The sequence below is a fragment of the Hemicordylus capensis genome, chromosome 2, assembly GCF_027244095.1.
Source record: "Hemicordylus capensis ecotype Gifberg chromosome 2, rHemCap1.1.pri, whole genome shotgun sequence".
NCBI classification, from domain to species: domain Eukaryota; kingdom Metazoa; phylum Chordata; class Lepidosauria; order Squamata; family Cordylidae; genus Hemicordylus; species Hemicordylus capensis.
In genome coordinates, this window is record NC_069658.1 from 359092503 (window position 1) to 359106822 (window position 14320).

At 42.6% G+C, this 14320-nt stretch overlaps 1 protein-coding gene across 9 annotated transcripts in view; it reads left to right on the top strand.

Moving 5' to 3' along the window:
- Positions 1-14320, top strand: part of TCERG1 (transcription elongation regulator 1) — a 98807-nt gene that overhangs the window by 14371 nt on the left and 70116 nt on the right. For 7 of the 9 annotated variants that reach the window (XM_053293726.1, XM_053293730.1, XM_053293732.1 and 4 more), the window contains 3 exons: positions 3851-4093; positions 12119-12181; positions 13890-14090. In XM_053293726.1, coding sequence (XP_053149701.1) covers positions 3851-4093; positions 12119-12181; positions 13890-14090 — 507 coding nt within the window. The remainder of the gene's footprint in view (positions 1-3850; positions 4094-12118; positions 12182-13889; positions 14091-14320) is intronic. The other 2 variants (XM_053293729.1, XM_053293736.1) reach the window with 1 other exon arrangement.

The window sequence follows — 14320 nt, forward strand, 5'->3', positions numbered from 1 at the left end:
ATCTGATTGTAATAAACTGACTGACTAAGTCTCCAAAACAACTCTGTCCAAATGGATTCGAGCGACCATTGCTCCGGCGTACAAGTCTCTATGCATTCCAGTTCCTCGAGGCATCACAACTCATTCCACCAGAAGTGCGTCAACCTCGGCAGCGTTCTCTGTGAATGTCCCTCTTCAGACAATATGTCAAGCAGCAATGTGGTCTTCCATCTCTCCATTTGTACACCACTATAAGATATCGTCATTCCATTTTGATCAAGCAGCCCAGGTCATGTAGTATCTTCTTTCCTCCCTGATACCTTGGTGGTGGTCGTTGGTAGCTTCCTATGGTGAAGGATGGGCTCCGATTATGGCAGAAAAAGAAACATTGGTCTTACCTGTGAATAGTTCTTTTTCAATGTAATTGGAGCCCATCCGGCCCACCCACGATACTACACTACTACTTCATTCTTCCTCTCCATCAGTGCTCCTGGTCCACGAGTCTACATAATCGTATTCTTCCAGGGTGGGGGTGGGGTTCCCAGTAAGGATGACAGTCGATTCCCAGGGTGATCAGTTGTGTTTTCCCTTTTTACTATTACTGTATGTTCTTTCCACTTGAGTTTCTCCACTATAGCTTTCTCTATTTTCCACAACAACTTCTACTCAGCAGTCCAGAACTGAGGCTTTGGGGCTCTGCCTACTAGTAACTGGAAATTTGCTGTGATCACTATCTGTCCCTGAGGGTACACAACCCTATGGTGAAGGGTGGGCTCCGATTACAGGAAAAAAGAACCCCTCACAGGTAAGACCAATGTTGCTTTCTCTGTGCTTCATTATTCCTAAAAATTGAAATGAGATCAATAATAGTCTGAAGTGCTAGTGTGTTGATCAAGTGAAAAATCCTTGAAAACAGCTGACTTGTTGCCCTTCTGTAGTAAACGTCGTTATATTTGACTCTTTTTGTTGATCTTTTTGTTGATCTTTACTTATGGCAGGCCTCGACAAATTTTGTTTGGCTCTAGAGCAGTGGTTCTTAACCTTTTTACACCAATGGACCCACCCCACCCCCCACAGATCCACAAGTACCTCCCATCAAGCCCCACCCCATTTAGAAAATATATTTTCATAAGGCACTAGTAAAAATTAGATTGGAAAAAAGTACTCCAGATTGTTGTTTTCAACAACTTTATTTGGCTCACTAGAAAGCAAGTTGAATTCAGTGCAGCAAAGACTTTCCACAGACCCCAGGTTAAGAACCTCTGCAATGCCCTCTGCTCCACAGGGAGCCAGATGCCCTGCCTTGCTTGCCCACTCCTGTTAGTTGTGTCCATCTGGTTCAAGCAGAATATGGACCAAAATGACCAGGAGGAGGAAGAGGAGGTAGCAATCTGCTCCCACCTTCCTTGCTCAATTCTCCTCCTGATCTCATCTATCCATCACCTTGCGTGGGTTTCATGCTTAAATTTCTGGGCATCATGGCAAGCAGTCACTTGGGAATTGTTGAGCCCTGATTTAAATCATTCTTCTGTCAAGTCATAATTTTGCATTTCAAGGGCAAAATCTATTGTTGAATTAAAAACTTCCTAAAGTTGTTTTAAAAATGTTTGTTACATTCCTAAAATTACTTATTGTAGAGTATTTGTTTGATAAAAATAAGTGACTTCAGGATTTTCATGGCTTGTTTGTCCTAAAATCCCCTAGTATAATCAGAAATCAGGATGCCTCTGAGTACCAGTTGCAGGGGAGTAACAGCAGGAGAGCGGACATGCCCTCAACTCCTGCTGTAGGCTTCCAGTGGCATCTGGTGGGCCACTGTGTGAAACAGGATGCTGGACTAGATGGGCCTTGGGCCCGCTCTAGCAGGGCTGTTCTTATGAAACGTTGGCTTGTTCTCTGAGACAGTCTCTAGTTTTGCTGTAGAATTTAATATTAATCTCTGGCACCACTTGGAGGTGCTATAGGATTTCAGAGTGCTCGAAATATCTTGATTCCAAGGGGGAAAGAATGAATATACCTATACTATGTGGCTATGTGCATGCTGAACTGATTTGATGAGGTTTTCTATTTAAGGTTTGTATTATACATACACTCCTTAAAGCAATGGAAAGTGAAGTTTGGCTTGGTGAACTGTGAGTTCCCAATAAACCAGTTCTTCAGCTGACTATATTTGCTGTTTGATGAAGCAACAAAAAACCTCTTCCACTGTTCTGGTGGCTTGTTAGATGGTTTTTATCAAAAATAGAGGTGAAATAAAATTATCCTTTGAAGAAAGCTGAAAAATCTGTGTAACTGTTTTCAGAAATGTACTTTTTTCTTGAAGTGTGTGTGTGCGTGCGCGCACGTAAGAGAAAGAGTGGAGCTATTCCCACGATCAGGCAAAATCGGGCTAGGGGAGCCTAGCCCGATTTTGCCTGATCGTGGGAGCCACTGGGCTCACAGGCGGTTAACCCGCCTAAGTACCCCTTCCCTAAAACCAGGTTTGCGGAGCGAGCATCTGCGTCCCTGATTGTCTGCGGGGAGTGCGGGCTTACCCTGCTCTCCACGCTCTGCTGCACAAACCGGGTCTCACTGATCATGAGACCCGGCTCAGTGTGTGTGTGTGTTGGTGGGGGAAGGAGAAAGAAATTTACCCAACTTTAAGATCTGCAGAGATTACTTAATTTACTGATCTGAATACCAGTTGCAGGGGAGTAACAGCAGGAGAGAGGGCATGCCCTCAACTCCTGACTGTGGCTTCCAGCGGCTTCTGGTGGGCCACTGTGTGAAAGAGGATGCTGGATTACAGGTGAAACTCGGAAAATTAGAATATCGTGCAAAAGTCCATTAATTTCAGTAATGCAAATTAAAAGGTGAAACTGATATATGAGACAGACGCATTACATGCAAAGCGAGATAAGTCAAGCCTTAATTTGTTATAATTGTGATGATCATGGCGTACAGCTCATGAAAACCCCAAATCCACAATCCCAGAAAATTAGAATATTACATGGAACCAAGAAGACAAGGATTGAAGAATAGAACAATATCGGACCTCTGAAAAGTATTAGCATGCATATGTATTCAGTACTTGGTTTGGGCCCCTTTTGCAGCAATTACTGCCTCAATGCGGCGTGGCATGGATGCTATCAGCCTGTGGCACTGATGAAGTATTATGGAAGACCAGGATGCTTCATTAGCGGCCTTCAGCAATTCTGCATTGTTTGGTCTCATGTCTCTCATCCTTCTTTTGGCAATGCCCCATAGATTCTCTATGGGGTCAGGTCAGGCGAGTTTGCTGGCCAATCAAGCACAGTACACTGTATACTTTTCAGAGGTCCGATATTGTTCTAGTCTTCAATCCTTGTCTTCTTGGTTCCATGTAATAATCTAATTTTCTGAGATTGTGGATTTGGGGTTTTCATGAGCTGTATGCCATGATCATCACAATTATAACAAATTAAGGCTTGACTTATCTCACTTTGCATGTAATGCATCTTTCTCATATATCAGTTTCACCTTTTAATTTGCATTACTGAAATTAATGGACTTTTGCACGATATTCTGATTTTCCGAGTTTCACCTGTAGATGGGCCTTGGGCCTGATCCAGCAGGGCTGTTCTTATGATAATCACAACAGAGTCTCCTGTAAAGAGGACTGCATTGTCAGAGTATCTAGAGGATTCTAGCATTAAGTTTGTAAAAACTTTTCGCGATCAAGTTTTTATTAAAATGTATATGTGGCCTTCCTGGAAATTGTAACTGTTTTCACAAACCACTTATGAGAGAATAAGAGACTTTTTAATAAATGTACAAAGAAATGTTGATGAGTCCTATTAAATATGCAACTACCATATGATACAGGACTTTGCATGTTTGTTTTCTTTATCAGCACCTACAACACAAGACCAGACCCCTAGCTCAGCCGTTTCAGTTGCCACACCTTCAGTCAGTGTTTCAACCTCTGCTCCTTCTGCTACACCTGTGCAGTCTGTACCTCAGCCAGTCCAACAGACATTGCCTCCTGCAGTACCTCATGCAGTACCTCAGCCAACAGCAGCAATTCCTGCTTTTCCACCAGTAATGGTACCTCCGTTTCGTGTTCCCCTTCCTGGCATGCCTATTCCACTTCCAGGTAATTTGGGAAACTATCACTGTCTTGTCAGCCACATCTCCATGTCAGTTTGTTTGCATTCATGTGTCCACTGTTTTGGAATTTGCCTGAATCCTCTTCACTTTTTATATTCTTCAAAGAATTTGGAGTTAGCAGACCAACTTTTTAAAGAAGAATTTTTTCCAATATTTTATTGGAAAGAAGCAATATCTAGCCATGTAAAACACTATTTTTGGCATGAGCAGAATATCTTTTATGCTTCAGCAAAACAGAGTTTATTGGCCTTATGGTTGATAGTTGGAAAAAATTCTCCTTGATTCTGCTATACAGAACATGATATTAGGCAGTAGACTCTAATAGCTGATATAAAGACTGACAAAGTGCTGATGCTGCAAATGTGCTGGTGCAACAGGGGAGGGGTGATTTAATCTGTCTCTCCTGAAGCTGACTGTGACTCTTGAAAATCTGTCTCTGTGGGCTGCACAATCATTTGTGACATATTTTGCAAGGGCAGCTTCAGACCAATGAAAATTGTCCCTCTCCTGTTACACCAGTGCAGTGTTGGCAGCACAAGTAAGTCTGGGTGTCAGCCACTGACTAAACATCTTCTGTCTATCTTAAACGTACCCATCGCTAATCCCATGTGTGGCAGCTCTTGCGAGAGCAGCTGCCTGACTTGTGACCGGGACTATAGGGATGGCAGCCTCCGGGAGCAGTAGGCAGTGGCCCAGCCTGGCTGGTGGGAGGAAGCAGCCGCTGCCGGAAGTTGGACAGGAGGTGGTGGCAGGCTGGCTTTCCGGCCGGCTCACCAGTCAGAAAGCTGGTGGGGGGAAGAAGTGGGGAAGAAGAGAAGCGGGCTGGCCAGCCGGCCCAGCCAAGAGCAGGAGGCAGCGGTGGGCTGGGCTGACAGTCAAGAACAGGAGGCGGCAGCGGCCCTGCTGGCTGGGTGGGGCATAGAAATGGGGGAGAAGAGAAGCAGGCTGGCTAGCTGGCCAAAAAACTGGCCGGGCCGGCACGGAGTGGGGGAGAGGCAGCTGCGGTGCCGGCCCAGCTAGTGGTATGTGCTTTGAATAGAAGTTTTATTCCTTGAAAGTGGAATTAACTGCATTAGTTGCATAGATAAATGTTAAAATTAAGCCAATACCACAACATTGTCATCTGGAGCCCCTGGATCTTATATAGGTCTATATAGCTGATAGAGATAAAACAGAGTGCAGGCACATTACACTTCAATAGTTAATAATAATAATAATAATAATAATAATAATAATAATAATAATAATAATAATAATAATATTCTATTTCTATACCGCCCTTCCAAAAATGGCTCAGGGCAGTTTACACAGAGAAATCAACAAATAAACAAATAAGATGGAACCCGGTCCCCAAAGGGCTCACATTCTAAAAAGAAACATAAGATAGACACCAGCAACAGTCACTGGAAGTACTGTGCTGGTAATGAAGATATTCAGTGCTAGTCCTAGCACTGAAATATAGATGCAAAAACACTGGGAGCAGATATGGTGTTCATCAGGCCACCTATGGTGTTCTGCATGTGCATTGGGGTTTTTGTTGGACTCTTGCACCCTTTGAAAAGCTGCTCCTGGAAATTAGGGGATGCTCTGGAGCAGATTGTAATGTGATGTGAGAACATAAAGCCAAAGAGCTACCGGTGACACATGCATCCACACCTTGTACATGTGCAGAAGTGCCTTCTGCTCGTTACAAAAGACTCTGTGAGGCCCAGGTGTATTGTTTCAGTTTAAAGATCATTGTAAAGAAATTGGAAGACAGCTTGCAGTTGCTGAATATATTTATTTATATAAATATGATTTATTTATGCTTCTTAAAATGTTGACAATGTGGAGCACAATGTAACTTTTAAGTTACTTTTGAGTGGTTCACACTCTGCTTAAATTCCTGAGAGATTCAGCTTTCATTTTTAAAATGGAGCAGTTTCAAGGCTTATGTGGTTGCACAGATGAGCTTGATGTTGTGTAAGAAGTTGTAAATAGCCCTGTAGTCTATTGCCAAATGTAATTTTCTTAAGCCCTTTTCGTAATGTCAAGGGGTTGAATCACAAATTAGAAAATTTGGAACTAGCATTACTAGGATTCTTAGTAACCTCAGCTGAATAGAAATAGTTAACTTTCCAGATGAGCTATTTCTGATGCCTGTATCATACTTGAGCAAAGAAATGCTAAGATCTGGATAGTGGTTCCATCATCCATAAATAGTGGGTTCTGCGCCTGCGCAGATCAGCTTCGGGTAGAATTTGTTAGCTCCTCGCGACGCCAGCAACTGCCTGTTGCACGTGACTGTAGTAGCCTCTAGTGGCGGTTGGGCGTCTCTGCAATCAGTTTCTTTCTGACCACCATTGCGTTCAGTTCTCGGAGATAGTTGCTCCTTGAAGAAAGTTTATTTGGACTTTTGAACTTGGAAGACGGACTTTGACTACTCTTACGTATACTCCTTTGGACGTGGCTTTATTTCGGATTATTTTGGCTTGAAATTTGCATACGGACTCGGCTTCCCTCACGGACACTCCTTTGGATTTGTTGCAATCTTGGATTTTTCCCTTTGACAATGGAACGGACGACTATTCTTTGAAAATGACCGAGAGATCTGGTAAGACAGATAGCTCGGGGAAGTCTGGGAAGGACAAGACAACCTTTAAGTGGTGCACTAACTGCCGCGGCAAGATTCCCTCGACGGACGGCCATGCCCTCTGCTTGTTCTGCTTAGGAGAGCGGCATGACACGAAATCCTGCTCAGTCTGCATTACTTTTAGCAAGCAGACTGAAGAATCATGCAGCACACCTTAGGGTGTATTTGCTTGAGGAGTCTCTGGCACCTAAAAGGGCTACAGAGAATATTGTGCTGGGTCCTGCTCGGGAAGGGCAGTCTAAAACCCCGAAGGTGGCTGGTTCCTCGAAATCGACCGAGAGGGCCTCGACATTGAGTGCTTCCACATCAAGGGCTACAACATCGAAGGCTGCGGCATCGACCGCTTCGACCTCGACCGCGTCAGCCCCCTTTAAGCGACCAGAGGAACGCCACAAGAGAAAACACAAGGAGAAGCTTTCGAAACAGGAGCCGCCTCCTAAGAAACAGAAGCAGCTAGTGCCGGTTGCGGAGCACACTCCCTCGCCTTCGGATCTGCAGAACTACCTCATCCCTCGACGGCGGGCGGCTTCCTTATCCCCGGCACCGACACCTCACCAGTCTCTACTGACTCCACTGTCTCGACATCGAGATCACTCAGCGTCGAGGGAGAATAGACGAGAGACGGTGGCGCCTTTGATACCAACTCCTCGATACCGGCACCACTCGACATCGAGGCCGGTGTCTACAGACTGCACTGCTCCGGAATCGACAGTGGCAGTTATTCTTGACACCGAACTTGATATTGTACCAGACATCGACATCGTGCCCGACGTCGACTTCAGCGTTGTGCCCTGTGAAGAAGAAAATTCAAGGCTTATCGAATTGCCAACATCTGGAATGTCTCCTGTGACCACACCAGGGCAGAGGGAGTTTTCTCCGGGTAGCAGGCTGACGCACATGCTTAATTCAGAGGAGAGTACACCTTCTACCTACACCTTTACTGGTTTCAATGAAGGTGACTATAATGCTCTGCATATTCCAAAGACACCCTCTCTGTCAGGGAAGGCTACACCTGTTATGGGTCTCCTACCCAGGGATGGTTGGGGAGATTCGATAACAATAACTTGTGAGGAATACTCCCTTTTCAAGAGATGGCTAGAGGAAAGAGGATGCACCACCCACCCCCCCATAAGGGCGCGTAGCACAGAGACGGCTGTGCAAACTGTCATGCAAGCTGCGAGAACTGAGATAGCTGTACAAACTGCAGTGCAATCAATTATTCCTGTGCAGCGGGCGGAGACGGCCGTCCAAGCCTCTGTACCGAGACCCACTCAACGTACAGTATCGCTTCAGGCGTATTTACCTCCCAGACCAGAACTCACGCTGCCAGCGCAGCAATCAGTTTCATTACAAACTTATGTGCCACTTGTGTAGACACAACCGTTGCTCTCTGTTCGCCACCAGGCAGCAACACAGACAGCTAAGGAACCAGTTAGAGTGACCTCTACAGCTGCAGGCAACTCACCGGTGTCGTCTAGAGAAGACGATGAGGATGTTGATATTGAGGAGGACTATACCTCAGACTCAACGGAGGGTTATCCCGAAAACCCAGAGACTCCTTCACTCCCGGATCTGGACTCGGATGTAGCAGCAGTACCATCAATTTCTCCAAATGAAGAAATGAAAGGTTACCATCAGCAGGTAGCTGAAATGGCTCGAGTACTGGGTCTACACCTCAAGGACTGTAGTAGCCTCTAGTGGCAGTTGGGCATCTCTGCAATCAGTTTCTTGATGGCCGACATGGCCGTACGATGCTTCTGTTACAGTGGTTTGTCATTTCAGATGTGGGGACGGCAGGAAGGGTGTTATGAATGATGGAACCACTACCAGATCATCTGTTACAGGTAAGCAACCTGTTTATCTGGATAGTGGTTCCATCATCCATAAATAGTGGGTGAATTGCTGATGCTAGCACGAGTGCTATACGTAAAACACCTCGAATGTTTATAGACTTACAGGGAAAGTTCAGGGGGTGTTCTCCAACCCGGCAGAAACTTTACTTTTGGTTGGTGGAGTTGATTAAACTAGCGTATGACCAGCAGGGGGTCAGTCCCCCCAAAACAATTAAAGCACACTCTACTAGAGCTTACGCCACATCGGCTGCACATTTGGCTGGCATTCGTTTCGCTGACATCTGCACGGTGGCAACGTGGTCATCGCATCAGACGTTTGTGAAACACTACTCTATAGACATTAGAGCAGCAAAGGCTGCTGACTTTGGACGGGCAGTTTTAAAGAGGGTGTTACAGTGACTGGCAGATTATGCCCACCACCAGTTGGGTAGCTCGCAATTCACCCACTATTTATGGATGATGGAACCACTATCCAGATAAACAGGTTGCTTACTTGTAACAGATGATCTGGTAGTGGTTCCATCATTCATAACGCCCTCCCTACATCTGAAATGACAAACCACTGTAACAGAAGCATCGTACGGCCATGTCGGCCATCAAGAAACTGATTGCAGAGATGCCCAACCGCCACTAGAGGCTACTACAGTCACGTGCAACAGGCGGTTGCTGGTGTCGCGAGGAGCTAATGAATTCTACCCGAAGCTGATCTGCGCAGGCGCAGAACCCACTATTTATGAATGATGGAGCCACTACCAGATCATCTGTTACAGGTGAGCAACCTGTTTTTATTTTTCCTCACTTGTGAAACACTTCTAGTTTGACTTTCAAGTGCTACTGGCCAAATTGCCTGACTTTGTAGTAGAACCTTGGAGCTTTTAAGACATACGATACGAAATTCCAGTAGTTCAGGAAAGGATCAACTTTCCTGGTGTGGAATGGTATTTTATATTATTTCAGCAATTTTAACACTAGAATGAAAGTGTTAATATTGAAGTAGAAATGGCAGGGCAACGCCTCAAATGTCATTGTTTTTACATTCTTTTCATTATTCATGAAGTCATGATCATATTGGGCAACATTGGCAAGGGTGCTGGTAGACCACCATAGTGTAGCCTCTGTCATTGCAACCACAGAGTAGTCCTGCCTGTGCGCCTTCTGGAAAAGCCTTCCTCATCTCAGGGAGAGGTGGGGGTCAAATTAGAATATGGATAGTTTGAGTGGATTGATATAACCAAATGAACCATGGTTTATTTGATTGTGAATGCGGGCCGAGCCTGTTTTTCCACTCCCCACCCCCCCTGCCCAGGAGTCGACACCGACTCGACAGCAGACTTTACCTTTACCACCCCTTCTTCCCTGTTGTTAAGCAGTGACATAGTTATCATGATTTAGTTAAACCATAGCACTGCTACTTGTTTGAATGCAGAGCTGTGGTTTACAAACCATTTTTAAATAACTATTTGAAACCAGACTCCAATCTTGACTATGGATCCTGATTTAATCATGATTTGTAAATCACAGTTAAAGCAATACAGTGGGTTGGGAGAAGCTGTGGTTTAACAAACCAGGATTACTGTAGCATGCAAGGTAATGAGAGGAGGGAGCTCGCAGGCTCAGATCATGTTCACAACTAAATAAACCTTTAGCTAGCTAACTAAATAAACCTTGTTGGTCATCTAAACCCACCTATTGATGAAAAAATGAGAGGTAGAAACATTTAATAATGGGTACTAAAAATGTATCCCACCTTGCCACTACTATTATAATTGAAGAAGTACCATTTCCAGATTACTGAAGGTCCTATTTGTTTCCCCCTATGGCTCAAGCATTATTTGGAAGTGCTCCAACTTTCTGTAGGGTTTCTCTGTAATAAGGGCTAGAAACCTGCACTCATATAATGAAAAGTTTAGCAGAGAAAATGCCTACTTTGACCATTCTGTTCTGTAATCATATCCTAGTTCATTTTCATTTGTTTGCAATACTTTAATCTTTTTTCAGGCATGTTCAAAACATGGTTAACAACATTAACCTCTACATTCATTACAAGTATGAAGCATAAATATAACCTAGTATATATAAGCAAACATTCTGCTTGACTCTAGCTGTGCATTTTGTTACACGCATGGATACAGCTTGGGAATCTTGGTTAGAAAATACACTTCCTGGAAGACTAATACAATACAAAAACACCTGGATAGTGTGTGAGTGTTTTTGTATTGAATGCTTTTGGAGAAACAGTTATTGTCTTGGATTTGAGCGTGGATTTAATTTTATTTTGTGTATCATAAATTATGGGAATAAAAATATTCTCACAAGGATTCAGGAAGGGTTTAATCTTGTTCTGCTTTGCATTTTCAGTGTTATAAGGTACTGAATGATACCTCTCATGCAATTGCTTCTTGTCTACAATTTTACTCCCTGTTTCACCCCCCCCTTTCTCTTTTCATTTGCTTGATGTCTCATCCTCTGTGAGCCGTCAGTATCCTTTCTCAATTAGACAGCAGTGCTTGGCTTGTTCATCTCAAATAATAAACTTAATAGGACCCATTAAACATTACCCTAGTCACATGGGAGCTGCTTAGAGAAGAACAGCTTCCACATGGCTAGGATTACTTTAACTTTCAACTATTACATTTGTTTTTTACTGGGTTCTGTTACTAGTAAGTTTTGTATTGTTTTAACTGTTTTTCTATTTTTGTGAAACTTCTCAAGCAGCATTGCACTGGGTAGGGGAAATAGAAATATTTTAACTAAATATAATGTTTAGGGGGTTGAAGGCATCTTAGCATATGTAGTCTGTTGGCCTTGAAATGGAGGTAGGCGGGAGAGGTGAGTGAAGGTATGAGAGAGTAAATATAGGCTGTTGGTGAGCCATCAACCCAACTTCTTTGTTTCTTTATTTTCTTTACTCCCTTTCCCACAATGTTATATATATATTTATATGTAAATCTCAGACCTATTGTCCTGTGCTGCCTAGTATCATTTGTCTTCTCAACACCACAATTTTTGCCACAGTATATTCCTAGGACTACTGTCCTGTGATTACTTGGGAATAAGCTCCACTAAACACACTGGGACTTGTTTCCAAGTGAGCATGTAATAGATAGGAATAGATCATATGAACTGTTTTCCATAAGTTTTTCCATAGAAAAAATGCTGTAAATGGAGTGCAAAAGAAGTATGGCCTTTGTTCTTAGCATTGTCTTGTAAGAGGGTGGAGAAGTCTATCCATGTTGAATTTAAATCTCTGGGTCATCCCCCATGTTTTGTTTTTTTTAAGGGCAGAAGTGTTGTCTTTTGAGTCCTTGTGTTCCGTATAAACCAAGATCATTGCAGAAACTTGTAATTGATTTGGCATCATTTAATAAAATGTTAGAGCAAACCTGACCTTCCTGCCTGCTTTCTCTTTGCCGTTGAAAACAATGGCATGCTAAACTTGTAGCAGGAAGTTGATATTGTTCAGATTCCCCGTGGTAGCTGACATACAGTGGCAGCTTTCCAACATGCTTGCTTATCCATTTTACAGGTGTAGCAATGATGCAAATAGTCAGCTGCCCGTATGTAAAGACAGTCGCTACCACCAAGACCGGTAATTTTTTAAAACCATCTTAGTTTGTTTTTGTCTGTAAGTTGGCATGGTAGTGAATGTTGTTGTTTTTATCATTTTATTTGCTTTTCTCAGATAACTGGATCTCTGTCTTTATTTTCAAAGTACATTTACAAGCACAGATTTCACATGTAGCCAATGAAAAACATTCCCACTTAACTGCCAGCACTATCCTAATTAATAAAAAACCACTACAAGTTCAGATTACTTGACCTATTTGAATCTCTTCCATGTTTGTTTATTTTTTTATTTCTGTGTGGGATACAAGTGTTTGGTTTTTATCTCCTGCCATCTGTACAGTGATCAAACTTTGTTTGCATGTTAGTGTGCCTGTGTATGTATTTGCTTGTATGTCTGTGTTTCAACCTACATTTTAAAGATTGTTCTGAAACCTATATTTATATTAAAATGTAGTTTGTAGTCACTATCTTACACTTTCACCCAGTTGGAAAGCTAGAGTTGTTCAGCATTAAACTTGCAGTGGCTTAGTTAGTGTTTAAAATCCAAATATCAAACTTTTAAATATTTTTGTATAAAGCAAAAATTGTCTTAATCCACAATCCAGTCAAAGACTTGAAAATTTAAGTTAGTTTATTCTTTGCACTTCATTTTTAAGTAAGTTAAGGGAATCATTCTGTCATAAATTTAGCATGACATTTTTTTTTTGTTCTAAAACTATGCAATTATAATAAAATTCAGATCAAGAAATATGTATTTTATCTTTAATACTAAAGTTTTCTCTAGAAAATAATTATAAAGCTTTTGAAGGCATTAAAGCCAAGGCTGGAAAAAACCCCGGCACCACATTGCATGGGCATTTAACATCTGATCTTGACGTATAAAAACATATGTTCTCTTTTTCAGTCCTGATTAAGACCACGATCCAGAGCCCTATGTTTGAATCAGGTTCTGCTTGCTGGCAATGGTAGATGGAGTTCTTAGTATATGCACAGGGCTCTCTTCATGGTGCTGGGGATGCGCTGTTTGCATGTGTGGGTATGCCAAGCTGTATCACAGCCTATGACCAGTTAAGAGAGAATTTGGTGATTGAATGTTCCCTCTTAATTATATTGGAAAAGTCAGGTTCTGTGCTTACTACTCTTAGTGTTATTATGTTACCATTTTCAAGAGCATCTTTTAATGCTGCACAGCTTCCAAACTATTACTTGTGCGAATGAAAGATGTTACACTTGCACTAATGGGGAGGGGCTTCCTTCTGCACTCCCTGAAAATATCTTTGGGGGGCGGGCAGACATATTTTTCAGGCGATACGAGTGAAAATAACCCCCCTTTGTGTGAGCAAAACATCTTTTATTCACACTGAGTCCACCATCCCCAGTTCTAGTTGAAATGGTGCCTACAGTGTGTAGGATTAGAAATAATTTGTTCCTAAGCATCTATAAAGTGGTGTAGTAGTAATATAACTTTACACTCTATTTAAAATGTTGACTACAGTTTGCGCTGTCAACAGCTGGGTGTACAGTTGACTAAGGGACACTGGTGATTCAGTAAGGTTCAAGAAGTACAGTTTACTAACATGAAAAGACAATTGAAAAGAATCTGTCCCCTTCCAGTATTAATAGCCTCACTTTCATTTTTAACCCTTTATATATGCTGATTTCATTTTGATGTTTCTGACTCAAAATGATACTTTATCAGTACTTGTTTTTTTATTGCTCCTTTTATGTAGGTGTCTTGCCAGGAATGGCCCCTCCTATTGTACCTATGATCCATCCTCAGGTTGCTATTGCCGCATCACCTGCTACATTGGCTGGAGCAACAGCAGTCTCTGAATGGACAGAGTACAAAACAGCAGATGGGAAGACTTATTATTATAACAATAGGACACTGGAATCAACATGGGAGAAACCTCAAGAACTGAAAGAGAAAGGTACAGTGTTGTTTTGGAGCCCGTGTATAACTTGTTATGATAAGGTTTGCCCTTTCTGCATGATAAGTTCACAGATATGTGTTTTATGTTCTGTATTGTCCCAGAGCCATATAAATTTCTCGAATTTGCCATTCTTGGACAAGATGCTCAAGCAGGTAGTGGCAGCTCAGCTCCATAGATTCCTGGATGAAGCTGACTCTGGATCCCTTTCAGTTTGGCTTTGGGCCTAG